General features: G+C 39.7%; 1 protein-coding gene across 2 annotated transcripts in view; it reads left to right on the top strand.

Annotated features, from left to right (window-relative positions):
* Window positions 1-14,762, top strand: part of ATP1B3 (ATPase Na+/K+ transporting subunit beta 3) — a 43,237-nt gene extending 28,475 nt beyond the window's left edge. For both annotated transcript variants that reach the window (XM_036266481.1, XM_036266482.1), the window contains 5 exons: window positions 1,658-1,765; window positions 4,791-4,981; window positions 7,817-7,873; window positions 11,722-11,808; window positions 13,814-14,762. In XM_036266481.1, coding sequence (XP_036122374.1) covers window positions 1,658-1,765; window positions 4,791-4,981; window positions 7,817-7,873; window positions 11,722-11,808; window positions 13,814-13,984 — 614 coding nt within the window. In that variant the 3' untranslated portion in view covers window positions 13,985-14,762. The remainder of the gene's footprint in view (window positions 1-1,657; window positions 1,766-4,790; window positions 4,982-7,816; window positions 7,874-11,721; window positions 11,809-13,813) is intronic.
* Window positions 14,763-15,302: the final 540 nt, after the last annotated feature.

Below are 15,302 nucleotides of genomic sequence, written 5' to 3'. Positions count from 1 at the left end.
CTCTTAAGGGTGGTTACCTTCCTGAGGGGTCTGAAAAAGAGGCATTTGAAATATGTGTGAACTAAATGCACAGGGACAATGAATAGGACTTGCTTAAGGCAAAGATAAACTTATACTAGGGAAATTAGAGGCCTGAGGCTGGACTAGCCACCATGACCTGCCCAGTTATGTGTTTATAATCAGATCACTCTGTGAGGTTCCTTTTGGTTAGATTTATTAGCTCCCCTTTTTTGTCCACACTACATTAAATACTTTATTTTAAAAAAATCATAGTTAGCCTGGCTGGTGTGGTTCAGTGGTTGAGCGTCGACCCCTGCAAGAAGAGGTCGCCGGTTCAATTCCCAGTCATGGCACATGCCCAGGTTGTGGGCCTGATCCCCAGTGGGGGCCATGCAGGAGGCAGTCAGTCGATGTTCTCTCTCATGGATGTTTCTGTCTCTTCTCTCCCTCTTCCTTCCTCTCTCTCTCTCTCTGAAATCAATAAAGAAAAAAAATTTTTTTTAATCAGAAGTTACTATTGATTTTTATAGTAATTTTGCTGTGGGTGGATTGGTTAAGAAAAAATAGGCACATGGGATCATCCAAACTCAAGTGATCTGCTTATGTTGTTATAGGTGAATGGGGAGTTTGATCATGGGGCTCATTTGTGCCTTATGCAGCATAGATTTGCTCAGTCATTTAGGAATAGTGTTTCATCATATTTGGGTAGCAGTGGATCTAGTTTAACTCAAGAGCCATGCAATTCAACATTGGCAAGTATGTAGAGTTTTTAAAAAGCTGGATCTGACTTAAAAAGAAATAGATGTCTATGGGCAGCAATTCTAATGAAAACTAAAACAATACTTACTATTTCTATATTTTCCAATTAATGCAAGGCAGGAATATCATCTCTAACAACTTTGCTAGGGGAATGTTTAGAGGCCAGTGAAAATTTTAGGATTGTTTTAAGACTTTTCAAGACTGAATTAATAATCTAGATATAAAGTTTTTTAAATGAGGAAAGCTTATATTAAAGTTGGAATCCTGAATACATTACTTACAGATAAATATGCTTACATTTTCTGTTAATAAACTCATGCAACATGTTCTATACATATGGGTGTTGACTCCTGATATGAAATTATTGGTTATACTCCAAATTCAGTATGAGAAAACATTTTACAGAGTAGTGTTATTATTAAAGGAATAATATTGAACCATAGAGTTAAAATTGTATAGTCCTCTTTCACTGAATAAGGTAAGCTTTATGAAAGTTTCCATACAGCTAAAATTTGAATGACAAAGTGCTTAGATTTGATGTGCTAAAATTTTTCTCCATATATTAATGGCAGATTGGCAGAACCTAAAAATATTTGATAGAAAAATTAAAATAGAAATGACAAAGTAAAACTTGCATCTTTTAAAGAACAGAGAAATTATAATTAGCTGTAGCCAGTCAGATTTAGGGAGGTTTCTAATTGGTGTGAAGTGATTTTGAGGATTTAGGATTCTCTTCATTGTAGCTGTCGACCTTCGTAGTCAGAAGTGGGAAGTTCTTGATAATTTCAACCTACCTGTGAACACAAATTTCCATGCAGTTTACTGAATCTGCCTTTTAGGGGTAAGAGGAATGAGAGAAGGAATTTACTACAATTAATTTTCCCCTTTCTCTTTATAGGACTTATGGTTTTTCCAAAACCAGTGTCAGCGTTGGAATATTCATTCAGCATGTCTGATCCAGACTCCTATAAAGGGTACATTGACGACCTTAAGAAGTTTCTAAAGCGTAAGTGTGTTTTCTTAGAGTAAGGTAAACGGTTTCAATTATTATGGGAACTAGTACGAAATTATGATTACATTGGGAACATCATTCTTAGAGTTTATTTATTTATTTTTTTTCTTCCTGTCAAACATAGTTAACTAAGAGGACTTGCAAGATTTTATATTCTTTTTTTAATCCTCACCCTAGGATATTTTCCCATTCATCTTCAAATTGAGTGAGAGGGAGGAAGGGAGAGAAACATCAATGTGAGAGAGACACATCGATTGGTTGCCTTCCACATGACCCCAACCAGGGCCCGGGATCAATCGCAACCAAGGTACGTGCCCTTGACCAGGATGGACCTGCAAATCTTTGGTCTGTGGTCCTACGCCCTAACCAGCCAGGGCTTATATTCTAATATTCAAACTTATGGAAAGACATAGGGGCCCAGCTGGTGTGGCTCAGTGGTTGAGTGTCGACCTATGCACCAAGAGGTCGCAGTTCAATTACCGGTCAGGGCACATGCCCAGGTTGTGGGCCTGATCCCCAGTGGGGGGCATGCAGGAGGCAGCCGATCAGTGTTCTCTCTCATCAGTGTTTCTGTCTCTATCTCCCTCTCCCTTCCTCTCTCTCTAACATCAATAAAGAAAAAAAATACAGCCCTGGCCAGTTTGGTTCAGTGGTTAGAGCGTCAGCCTGCGGTCCTGAGAGACCCGGGTTCGGTTCCCGCTAAGGGTGCGTACCTTGGATGCAGTTTGTCCCCGGCCCTGGTTGGTCGTGCGGGTGGCAGCCACTCGATGTGTCCCTTTCACGTCGATATTTCTCTCTCTCTCTGTTTTTCTCTCTCCCTCCCACTCTACCTGAACAAAAAATGGGAAAATGTCCTCAGCTGAGGATAAAAAAAAAAGAAAAAAATACATATATATTTTTTAAAAAAGACACTAGGGGTCAAAGCCTAACAAGTGGTTGCTTTGATTTTTTAATTCTGTAAGAAATACATGAGGAAGTTCATGGAGATATAACATTTATATCTGCATTAAAATGGAAAGTATTTGAGTTGTAGAATAAAATTGTATTATATAAAATAATACCTCTAAGTACTTGGATCTTTTGCATCTTGTGTAGGGTCTAGGAATGTTGTTTATCAGAAAAGAAAAGAAAAGAAAAGAAAAGAAAAGAAAATCTATCAGTTTTGAGTTTTTTGGAATTACCAGGAATAAAGCTTTCCCTCCTCAGCCAGTTTGTTCTCAGGTTTTGCTTGTCCTCATTCCATGGTATGAACATTCACATGAATAATCTCAAATGCCTTGGCCTCTGGTTCTTGATTGCCTCGCCTCTTCTCCAGCCACACACCTACAGCCATCCTCAGAGCATGTAGGACGCCATTGCCAAAACCACTGCCCGAGGCTTTCCTGCCACCACCTTCCAGCCTAATCTGTTTGCTTCCCTCACTATTCTTCCGCGTCACTGGGACTTTCAATCCACTGGCCCTTTTATCCTAGCCCCTCATCCCAGTTTCCCTTCTTAATTGATCCTTATTCCTTATTTACTCTTGCCAGTATGCTAAAACCATTGCCTCGAAGTCTATTTGTCATAAATTGTGAATGGAGAAGCCATAAAATTCCTGATGAAACTTTTCCTTAGACCCTTTCACCTGAGCAGCCAGGTGGTGCTGAAGACAGGTTTTCAGCAGAACTAATTAGCGCTGGAATACTTGGTCACCTCCCTGGATCTGCTTTACTACCCTTTCCATTAGAACTCACTTTTGTCATACACAGTCATGTGCCACATAACGATGGTTCAAATGTTAACTGCATTAACATACTAGTCCCATGAAATTAGAATGGAGCTGAAAAATTCCTATCGTGTAGCAACATGGTAGCCATCATAAGGCTTTATTGCAAGGCATTACACAAATACCATTGTATTACAGTTGCCAACAGTGTTCAGTACAGCAAAGTGCCATACAGGTTTGTAGCCTAGGAACTGTAGGAGAACAGAACTTGTCACCTCAAAATGTCTCTGGCATAGGGATTATTTTAGGCTGGTTAATTTTAACACATTGCGTACCGCATAGAAATCTCTAAGACATATACCAGGGACTGCACATTTTTGGGCAAACTGCACATTAGGCTCTGAGCTGCACTCATTTGAACCAGCAGATATCCTTTCCCCAGCTACTTCAAGAATACAGAATGGTGTGCTGTTTTTTTGAACTTCGACCCTCAGGGTGAAGAGTCCCAAATACAATAATCCTATATTACCCTGAGTTTAAAAACTGAAATAGCTAATGCAAGTGCAAACCGAGTTAACTCATGCACAGTCCGCAACGTTTGGGCAGGAAAACAGTTAGTTCGTGAGCGGTCAAAAATGTGATACAATGTAACTGCGATGCTTTTGGGTTCCTGCAATTATATAGTTTTTCATAGTTTGACCTGCACGGTTTCCACCAATGAGATCACTTCATTCGATGTGGACAAGACAGTGTGTTGACATCTAAGGTCCATAATGGATGGACCGTGAAAAACGAGAAAACTCGTGAGCGGTCCTTAACAGATGGTGAGTGAAACATGAGAAAACTCGTGAGCGGTAACGCAATGTGTTAACAAACAGCAGCCATAGGAGCAGCTCTGAAAACCACCTAGCAGTTGCCCTTGGTAAAAGACTTTTATATTTGTACGGACCATCTCCATTTGTAAGGGGGTTGAACTTATCTCTGGACGCTCTTATCAGTGCAGAAGACAGAGATGCAAACCTGCACAGCACCCTTACCCTTGTTCACTGTGCTTCTCCAGATAACCTCCCCTAACTGACACCCCAACCCAACGTCTTTTGTCTTCAGCTGAAGGTTTTAGCTTCAGCCATCTTGGCTAATTACTCAGTTTTCCTGGGTCTTTCCCATGTATACAGGAGGTATACATGTTGTTAAACTTTTGTTTTTCTCCTGTTAAGCTATCTTTTATTATAGAGATGTCTCAGCCAAAAGGTTAGATTCCTGGTTGTGATTAAGATCTTTTGTGTCTGATCTATGCACACGTTTCCTTTTTAGCATATGCTTTAGAAGAACAGAAGAAGAAGAATCTCAGAGTCTGTGGTGATGGAGTACTCTTTGAACAGAGTGGTCCAGTTTACGAAGCATGTCAGTTTCCTCTTGATTTACTTCAAGCATGCAGTGGGGTGAATGATCCTGACTTCGGCTACTCCAGTGGAAACCCTTGTATTCTTGTGAAAATGAATAGAGTATGTACATATTTTGCTGCTGTTGCTGCTTTTTTCTAATACCCTCTATTAAGAAACTGGCAGGCCCTGGCCGGTTTGGCTCAGTGGTTAGAGCGTCAGCCTGCGGTCCAAAGAGACCCGAGTTCCATTCCCGCTAAGGGCATGTACCTCAGTTGTAGTTTGCCCCCGGCCCTGGTTGGGTCGTGTGTGTGGCAGCCACTGGATGTGTCCCTTTCATGACGATGGTTCTCGCTCTCTCTCTCTCTCTCTCTCCCTCCCACTCTATCTGAACAAAAAATGGAAAAATGTCCTCAGGTGAGGATAAAAAAAAAAAAAAAGCTGGCAGGTGTTTTTTGTTTGTTTAATCCTCACCTGGGGATATTTTTTTCATTGATTTTTTTTTTTTTAAGGGAATGGAAGGGGAGGGAGGGAGAGAAATACACATCAATTGGTTGCTTCCATCACATGTCCCAACCAGGGCCAGGGATCGAACCTACAACCCAGGTACTTGCTGGCAATTGAACCAAAGACCCTTTAGTGCACAGACTGATACTCTAACCACTGAGCCACAGTGGTCAGGCTATTTTTTTTTTATTGATTTTATGAGACTAGTGCTCTAACCCCTGAGCTACAGAGCCTTTTATTGTTTTTAGAGAGAGGGAAAGGGAGAAGGAGAGACAGACAGAAACATTGATGAGAAAGAATATCAATTGGCTGCCTCCTGCATGCCTTTCACTGGGGATTTGACCCACAACCTGGGCATGTGCCCTGACCAGGAATCGAACCAGTGACTTCTTGATGCATGGGTCAGTGCTCAGCTAGTGAGCCACACCAGCTGGGCAAGGGATATTTTTTAAGTATTATCATTTGGGATAACCCATGTAAAAGGCTAACAGTGATGCTGATTGACTTTTGGGAAAAGTAATGCAAGAAACAAACAAGATTGGTTTACTGTTTTAGGCAGTAAAGCAACCACCTCTTTTCCCTTTTGGAGATAGTTTACATGCATTTAGGCATAGGCAAATACTTCAAGGGGCAGGTGTTCTGGGTGTCATGTCCAGAGCATGGTTTTGTTAATGTGCAGTGCTCGTCTTTGAATCCTGTGGTGCAATTTAAAATCTCCTGGGGAATATATGAAGTTTTGACTTATTTTTAGTAGGAAAGTATAATTTTATACTATACATATACATGTAATTAAATAGTAGAAATACAACTAAAGTTGCATTATAATGAGCTCAGTTGTAGCCAGTTAGCAACATTTTACTGTGCTGTGCAGAAGAGGGACCTGAATTGTGTAGCCATTAGGGAATTAAGAAGCTAATGTTCTCTCCCTGTGTGAGTGATGGTAACTTGCCATCATGGTACAAAGGAAGCCACCTCCCCTCCCTAAATGTTGTACTTTGGAGTTGTGTTCTGGTGCATTTATCCTGTTGAGGCCTGCAAGGTATAGACCTCTCAAGGTCACTGAATTCACATATCCCTAAAGTTATCCAATAAGCAAATTGCTGCCATCCTTAATAACAGTACTGCTTGAATCTTCAGAAGTTGGCACTGCTAAATAAGGAATTTCCCTGTAGGTAGAGCCAGCTAGATCCTAAAATGCCCATGCTGACACCCTTTCAGCCTCCCCCAGTGGACGACAGTTTCCTGTTTATCCCACAGCACTCTAGAGATTGTTCTGAAACTGCCTGACACATAGTAGGTGCTAATAAATGATTGAGGGATGTTGCAGCAAGACTTTGTTAAGAATTAAGGTTAATAAAGTATTGTGAAACTAGAAGATATAGCTTGTAAGATCAGTTACTTTTTTTTCTTTAACAGGATGCCCTTTATAATCCCAACCTCCTAGGAGTGTCTTCAGGACAATTAAGATCCCTGGAAGACCTATTCCCAATATAAAGCCAAGAGAATGTTCAGTTCCTTCTTCCACTGGACCACCCTTCTGAGTTTATTTTCTCTCTCCATATGTCCTCTTTGAATGATGAGGGTCTGAGATTCTACTTGCTGATGGGGCGTGGCTTTGCAGAGCATGGCAGGAAGACATCAGGCGCACAGGGATCAGCAACGAGATGTGCATGCCTGGTGGAGCAGGGAACTTAATCCTAGTGTAGTGTGTTCCCAAGTCATTACATGGGCAAGGGTAGTTATTGCTGCTTATATTATTATTTAGGTTGCTGTAATACTTGTCTTCTGCAAGGAATATTTACATTTTACAGGCATTCACATGTAAAATGCATATAAATTCAAAATCTCACAAAATAGTTGGATAAATATCTGTTATTCATACAGAGTTATGTCAACTACAGACATGGGAGTTCCTCAGTCTATAGAACTGAATGGTGCTGTGAGAGTCTTAAAATGAGGTTCTCCCAGTGTGTGTATTTTATGGAGCAGATAGACGTGGAATGTAGTCAGGCTCTCTGGAAGCTTTATGGAAACATGAGAACTGTGACCTAACATCTTTTCTTGAAGAATAATTACTTATATTATGCCTCTGCAGTTCTTAATGTTTGCATTAATTATTTTTTCATATAAATAATGAAATTTAAAGGTATCTGTTTGGTTGCTTCTTGTTTTAAGGGTAGCAAGTGCAGTACTGTGTCTTGATGAGTTTTTTGGTAACTGAGTTATTTCCTGAATTGCCCTAGTACAATAATAAGATAGCTAGTTGGTAAGATTATTGAAAAGTCCATTCTTAATCCTCTAAAATAAAATTAGCATAAAAGGCATAGGTAACTGGGTTTCAATCAACAGACTTACTGTTCATCTCAACCCTTGTACTTCTGGTCCCCAGCAACGAAGGTTCTGTTGTATACATTTGTGATGTTTTAATTAACCAGTATTTATTTACCTTAGATAATTGGATTAAGGCCTCTAGGAAGACCGCGCATAGACTGCACTGTTAATTCTAAGGTTAGTATTTTTAAAATAACCCAACTTTTGTTAGAGCTCTGGTGTATCTGAATAATTTAAAAGTCTAATTTAGAGTTTTATTCATTTTCCCCTTTCCCTGTCACATTTTAAAATTCCTTTATAGTGCCATTCTTAGAAGAATAAAGTTTCACCAACCTTTGTGGGTCGCCCTTCTCTGTTTGCTCATGATAATTGAAAGAGACTTGATTGCCGTGTGTATTTGATTTCACACGTATTACCTTTACAGCTCCATAGTCCACGTTTTGTTGATTCTGAGGTTCACTTTTTTCCTAGCTAAATGACTAACACTGAAGTTGGGGTTGGCTTACAACAAATGGTGTCTTATATTTTTTCCTTAATAGCACATGAATTGGTGTATATCAGTGGCATCTGAGACTTAATAAAACATGATAGAGACATTACTTTTCTCCTGTCCCTACTTAATTTTATTCAAGAGTGCTGTGCAGTTTTCATATTATGATTTCTTTTGTTTTCTCTCCATGCTGCAAGTGCATCTAAGACAAATGTGTAAATATGGGTAAGAGTTCTAAGGAGAAACTTTTTAAGTTCTAAATTTCATTTTATCATTGTGCACAATACTAACATTCCAACTCCCAATTGTGTGTCAGAAATGTTTTACTTGAAATGTTACATTGAAATCACTTCTAAAGTTGTTTGTGAAAAAAATTGTAATTCCTTTTCACCATGAATCGATTGATTTCCTGTTTGGGCAGAAAATTCTTGCTTGGTGGTTCCCACATTTGATTATGCACCAGAACCACTTGGAGAGCTCGTCGATTCCCACTGCCCAGGTCTTACTCCATTGGTCTGGGCGGAGGCCCAAAATGTGTGTTTTTACCTAAAGTTTCCAGGTGATGGTGATACTGCTGGTCTGGGGCCCACACTCTGAGAACCCTTGCTTTAGAATATTCTTATTAGTTTCCTTTCTGCGCTCATTCACTTATGAGCACAATAAAAAGTCGGGAGTTTTTGGTTTCTCATCTGTGTTGAGGTGCATGTATGTGACCGTAGGCGGGTCACTTGTGTCTTATTCAGCTCAGCAGGAAACTGGGTTAGAAAGTCAGAAGCTTACTTCAAACCAGAGGCTAAGTCACAGCCAAGCTTTTCTTGATAAACAAGCCCTTTAAAAATTTAGTGAGCATATACTGTCATCCTTAAGACACTAGAAAACACTGTGACTATAAGCTGTACAGTTAGATGCTATGCTGTGTGACTTGATGAACCTCCGTGATTGCATGTCTTTACAGTAGGAAGTTCCTAGGCTATGGTGCTAGGCTTCAGCCACGTAGAAGTGCTCATTCCTGGGCAGTGTGCCTGTGCGGGAGCTGTTGCTTTGCCCTGGGAACAGCCTGAGTGGATAAGTGGAATGGGGAGCTGTAGAGCCAGCACCACCGAGAAGGGAAGACACATGGCATTTAGGCTGGAAGGGCAAAGCTTTAATCGACCCTAAGGTTTCAGTTTTATAAACTGTTGGCCATTATAAAAATCCTCCATATAACTCATCCTGTAGGGTTTTTAATGGGTTTTTCTCCTTGTTTATCTAGTATGTATCCTTTGTTTCTAGAATAGTTGGAGGAAATATTAATGAAAAATCCTGGTCTAATGAGTCAGATTTCAAATTGTTTTTTTGTGTAAAGTCCATAAACTAATCAAAACAATTGGAGTTTTTTTGTTTATTTAGTTGTGGAATGTTTTTGTTTTAGAAATTAGAAGAAATGTTTGTACAGCATTTTTACTCCCGGGCTAGTCACAAAGGAGTGATCAAGGGGTGCCCATGCATTTTTGCGTCCTTGTACAGCAGAGGGAAACATCGCTGCACAGAGGTGACAGAACATGCTCTTGCAGGTGGCCTTTAACCTGTTCGTGTCATTCATTCTTTCGGTAGTTTATCCTCTTTCAAGAATGCATTGTTTATTTGAGAAAATTTAGAAAAATGCAAAAGAAAAAAATTGATAAATATTATCCAGAGATAATCACTGTTTAGAACATTTGGTGTGTATTCTTTAAGTATTTTATGGGTGATGATTGTATAAAAGAAATAAAATATATTAATTTTAAAACTTTATTTTGTTTTCAGTGGAACTTTGTGCTGTCAATAAGCTCTTGTACTTAGTTGCTTACAGTTTCCAACATGGTATTGTTTCATACACTTAGACGACAACTATGACATGCGCTTTGCCCTAAAGTAACGCGTTATTACTCAGACGCTCATTTCAGTATTTCACAGTCTCTGAACATTTATTTTCACAAAAGGTATAGCATGCAAGTTTGAGTGAAAGCCTCCCAACAGTATGGTTGAGGTGCAAACCAAGAGAACAGTGGAGAGTCTGCCACACCTGGGGGCCAGCCCTGTGCGGGGGGCTGAACGCAGCCTCAGTCCCGTCTCTATGAGTGCGCCTGCCCCTTAAGGGCCGTTAGGCCGAAATGAATGGGGTGCCTGGCAGTTAAGTGAGGTATCTGGTTGGAAGTACACACTGAAGTGCTCCATAAACTGTAACCCAAAAGAAACCTTTTACATTTTGGGAAACATATTTGTGTTTCCGTGAGTTAAGTCTCATAGATTATGGAAAAATGGGTTATCCAAAAGCAGTGCAGAAAAGCACTCATATCCAAGTGATTCTTTGTCTGATATAAAATGCTATTTTAGACTTTTTCTTTTAAATTTAAGAATACAGTGTTAGGGGGTGTTGGAATGAGATTGAAAAATGGCTTCTGCAGTTTCTCTTCGCCTTATCGCCTGCGCTCCCCACACACCTGTGACCTGGGTCGTGGAACTTGCCCTTTCTGTGGAGTCACCCCTGCTGCGTGCTGTGTCCCCGTGCTACCCCTCACACGTGTGCTGTGTGACATTAATGAAACAAGCTCTAGTGTTTCATGTGCTTTCAAAAATAGAAATTAGTATATTCGAATCTAGAATTCAAGAGTTTAGTAATGTTTTATTTTAATTAGTAGTAAACTTGCCACTGGTTTTAATAATTGTTATCTAGTGTGTGTTAAAGTTACAGTCATTAAAATTAGGCCTATTTGGAATGTGTCACATGAGAATTTTCGTAAATTGCTTACTAAGAAAACCGGAATTAGCTAGTAAATAGCATGAATGAGTTGGCTTATAGATGGTGATTAGATTTGTATATTTATCATGTTTATCTGTTTTTTAAATACATGGAATATAATTTTAGTAGAATCGGAATACTTTTAATTGATTTATATGTGCTCATAAATTTATTTAAGGGAAACATGGTGTTTAAACTGGTTAAGAATGGTTTTTTGCTTGGAGTACCCTAAATTGTTCCCAATAGTTTTTGTCATTGTCGTCATAGTGTCCCCCTCTGGTTACAGTTGTCATGGTTATTAATCACCTGAAACTTTGGGACTGGCTGCCTCCCAGGCCTGAGCCCTACATTCTCTGTGTGGCCGCCATTGCTTTCCGGTCCGGAAGCACAGTCCTTGACTCATTTCAGGAATGCATCCGTCCTAAACCTGCCGGTGCATTCCCGCTGCCAAGTGGCCACAGAACTGGCATTTGGTGGTTGGAAGACAAGTAAGATTTTACAGACGGTGCATGTGTAGATCTGGCAGTAAGTTGGGAGGTACTTTCATGGAAAGGCATACGAGGTAATAAAAAATGTAAGAGTCATGATAGTTTGTATCGGGGTTTAAGTCAAGATGAGCAAGTCTCTTCTCAGAAATACACTTGTAATGAATGCAGTTGGAGCAGCATTGTAGTTTCCCCGTACTGTTATAATTGATACTGCTGTGATATAAATATACTTTTAAAATTTACTTTTTTAGGACCTAAAAATTGTTTCTTTTGTTTTCTACTTTAGAGTGGAAACAAAACAGCTCTATCAGCTTATCCTCCCCAGGGAAACATAGACTTAAAATATTTTCCATATTATGGGAAAAAACTGCACGTAAGTATTTAGACATTCTTAAGTGGTGGTTCTGTTTGTGTTCCTCAATTTGAGTTTGATGTTGTTCATGATTAAATGTAGGTTCTACATTTTTGGCAGGTATGCCTCAGAAGAAATGTTACATCCTTTTCAGAATAGCCTATCAGGAGGGACGTGTTGATTAGTCCTTTCAGAGTCTGTAAAATTCCGTTTCTCCCATAGCTTTAGCATTTGTTGATTCTTGCATGAATCAGTTAATAATAGAACTGTTCCCAAATGTTTTTCTAATTTCATCTCCTTTTTCCATTTACTAGCTGCCATTCTGCTCTAAGGAAGAACTTTTTCTTCTCTATCATTTATTATGTATATCCTTATATTTTCGTGGACTCTTATAATCTGTGACAATCATTTATTGTAGTCCTAAAATTGTCCCACATTTGGCTGATGGGAAGCATTCAGGCTGGCTTCTTTGTCCTTTTGACATGCCCCTTTGATTCTTTGAGCACTTCCTTCCTTTCTGGCACTACAAGGTATTTCAGGTTCATCTGTGCTTTCCCTGTCCCAGCCCTGGAATCAGCCCCTAGTCCCTTTAGTGGAGAACCGTGTTAGAAACCACAGTGATAGTGCAGCAGCTGAGTATGTCTGTGCCGTGTTACACAGCAATCGTAAGTAGGGACAGAGGAGACCTAAGGAACCTAATCAGTGCGGTGGATCTTATGCATGTTTGTCAAACATAATAATGTGTAGATTATATATGCATATCCTCAAGCTCACCTGGAACAGCCACAGAAATTTATCATTAAAAAATACATCCCAGCCCTGGCTAGTTTGCCTCAGCAGCTAGAGCATTGGCCCAAGGACCAAAGAGTCATGGGTTTGATTCTGGTCAAGGGCACGTACCTCAGTTGCAGTTCAGTTCCCAACCCTGGTCAGGGTCACGCAGGAGGCAGCTGACTGATGTGTGTGTCTCTCTCTCTCACTCCTTCTCTCCCTCCCTTTCTGTCTAAAGGTAAATGGAAAATATCCTCAGGTGAGGATTAAAAAAATACATCCTAGCCCTGGCCAGTTTGGCTCAGGTCACAAATTTGATCCCCAACCTGTCAGGGTCGTGCGCGAGGCAGCCAATCAGTGTTTCTCCTTCCCTCCATCCCTTCCACTCTATCTAAAAATCAATGGAAAAATATTTTCAGGTGAGGATTAACACACACACATACATACATCCTAAAGTTTCATAAAGTAGAAATATACTACAGATGATACTTTCTGATCACAATGCAATAAAACTAGAAATTATTAAAATAAAAGGGTCCTTCTCAAAAGAGGGAAGGAGTCAAAACTTTTATTAAACAACTCTTAAGTGAAGGGGGAAATTCAAACCTAGATAGTAAAATATATTAAAAATACTGATAGTCAAACACAACATAATCACAACCTATGGGATACATTTAAAGCAGTACTCAGGAAAACTCATAGCCATAAACACTTTTTTTTTTTTTATCACCCGAGGACATTCCATTTTTTGTTCAGATAGAGTGGGGGGTGGGGGAGAAACATCAACATGAAAAGGACACATCGAGTGGCTGCCTCCTGCACGACCCAACTAGGGCCAGGGACAAACTGCAACTGAGGCACGTGCCCTCAGCGGGAACCAAACCCGGGTCTCTCTGGACCGCAGGCCGACGCTCTAACCGCTGAGCCAAACCGGCCAGGGCTAGCCATAAACACTTTTATCAACAAAAATTAAGTGAAAATAAATGAATATCCAGTTTCAAGGAGAAAAAAGGTAGAGAATGGAAAATAATAGATCTAATTAATAGATTTCAAAATCTTGTTGGTTTTACAGAATAGCCATTTCTCTTCCTCACCCCCCCTCCTGAAGATAAATGAAAACAATATCCTCAAGTGAGGATTTTTAAAATAAAAAAAAAAAAAAGTAAAAATATTTTACAGAATAAGCCAACTCTTGATGAAGCGTAGATAAGGTTACTTTGACTTTTAATTAATATATATATTTTTTATTTACCAGGTGAGCTATCTACAGCCGTTAGTTGCTGTCCAGCTCAGCTTTGGTGCTAGCAGTACCCCAAAAGAAGTAACAGTCGAGTGCAAGATTGTTGGATCACCCAACCTGAAAAACCATGATGATCGTGACAAGTTTTTAGGACGAGTTGTGTTTAAAATCACAATGCGTGCATAGTTGGAGTTAGAATATGTTCACAGAGTAAATGTTGTGTTGTCTGTCTTCATTTTGTATCAGCTGGACCTGACATTCTAGAATTACGAGACCACCTGAGAGAGGTGGGGTGGTACATGACACTGCGGTAACATTGTAATGTGCTTCCAGGTCGTAGTGTTCGGTGTCCTCTGAAGTAACTGCCTGTGCCTCTGCTGCCTTTGGAACCATTGCTAGTCACCAGACGGGGACTGAACACCTGCTTCTGAACATGGGGTCTTGTCCTATTTTTTTATGTGGTTTAATTGCCAGGTGTCTAAAGCTTAATGTGCTGTGCCATGTAAATATTTTATAGATTTAACACTGGTTAACTGTCATATTTTGATGCCAGCCAAGATTTAGGGGTGAAATGGTACCTGACCAACATGCAGTGACTTTACAGCTGCAAAACGTGTGTGGAGAAGTGTGTGTGTGAAGAGGAAATAAAATAAAAGCGAATTTGAAAGGTTATCTTGAGTTTTTTGTAAAGTTATTTTTTACATGCTGAATTAGTGTGTGGATCTTTTTTATTAAGAACACAAACTGTTTATTGTAAAACATGTAAAAAAGAAAAAGTAGTGATGGGATTATAGTGCTGGGGCTAAATCTCTTAATGAAAAGTATTTTAGACCATAGATGAAACAGCATTTTTAGGTTACCCAGTATGAATATGCACCTAATTTTTTAATGAAATTAAATTCCTAAGATTTAAATTGTATGATAGTTTGTGAAATATCTTGTTACTGCTTTTATTTAGCAGATTGTGGACTCTAATAAAAAATATAAATTGTAAAATATGAGACATGGAACTTATTCACAATTTCCAACCAAACGGAAGAGTGTTATTTTGGCATTCTTTGCTGTCATGAAATAGCTCCTCTTGGGAGCTGGTTACGATTCTGTCGTAATGTGAGGTGCTTTCTCTTCTGCTGAAAAGTTGTGCTTACTGTATGATCGCTGGGTTTTTTATTTTTTAACCTCACACAAGGACTTTTTTGCATTTATCTTCAGATAGAGCAGGAGGGAGAGAAGGGAGGGTGAGAGAGAGAGACACATAGATGTGAGAGAGAGACATCGAGCGGCTGCCACCCACACGACCCTGACTGGGCCGGGGACAAACCGCAACCTAGACACATGCCCTTAGCGGGAACCGAACCTGGAACTCTGGTCCGCAGGCCGGCGCTCTAACCACTGAACAAACTGGCGAGGGCTAATCACTGGGTTTTTTTAAAGCCCATTTTTTTTCATTTTCCTTTTATAAAGACAAAGCTGATTTTTTTTTTTTTTTTCATTTTTTGTTCAG

This window comes from Molossus molossus, unplaced genomic scaffold, assembly GCF_014108415.1.
Source record: "Molossus molossus isolate mMolMol1 unplaced genomic scaffold, mMolMol1.p scaffold_m16_p_18, whole genome shotgun sequence".
NCBI lineage: Eukaryota > Metazoa > Chordata > Mammalia > Chiroptera > Molossidae > Molossus > Molossus molossus.
Note: the sequence above shows the minus strand (reverse complement) of the source record. Positions and strands in the feature narration are given on the sequence as shown.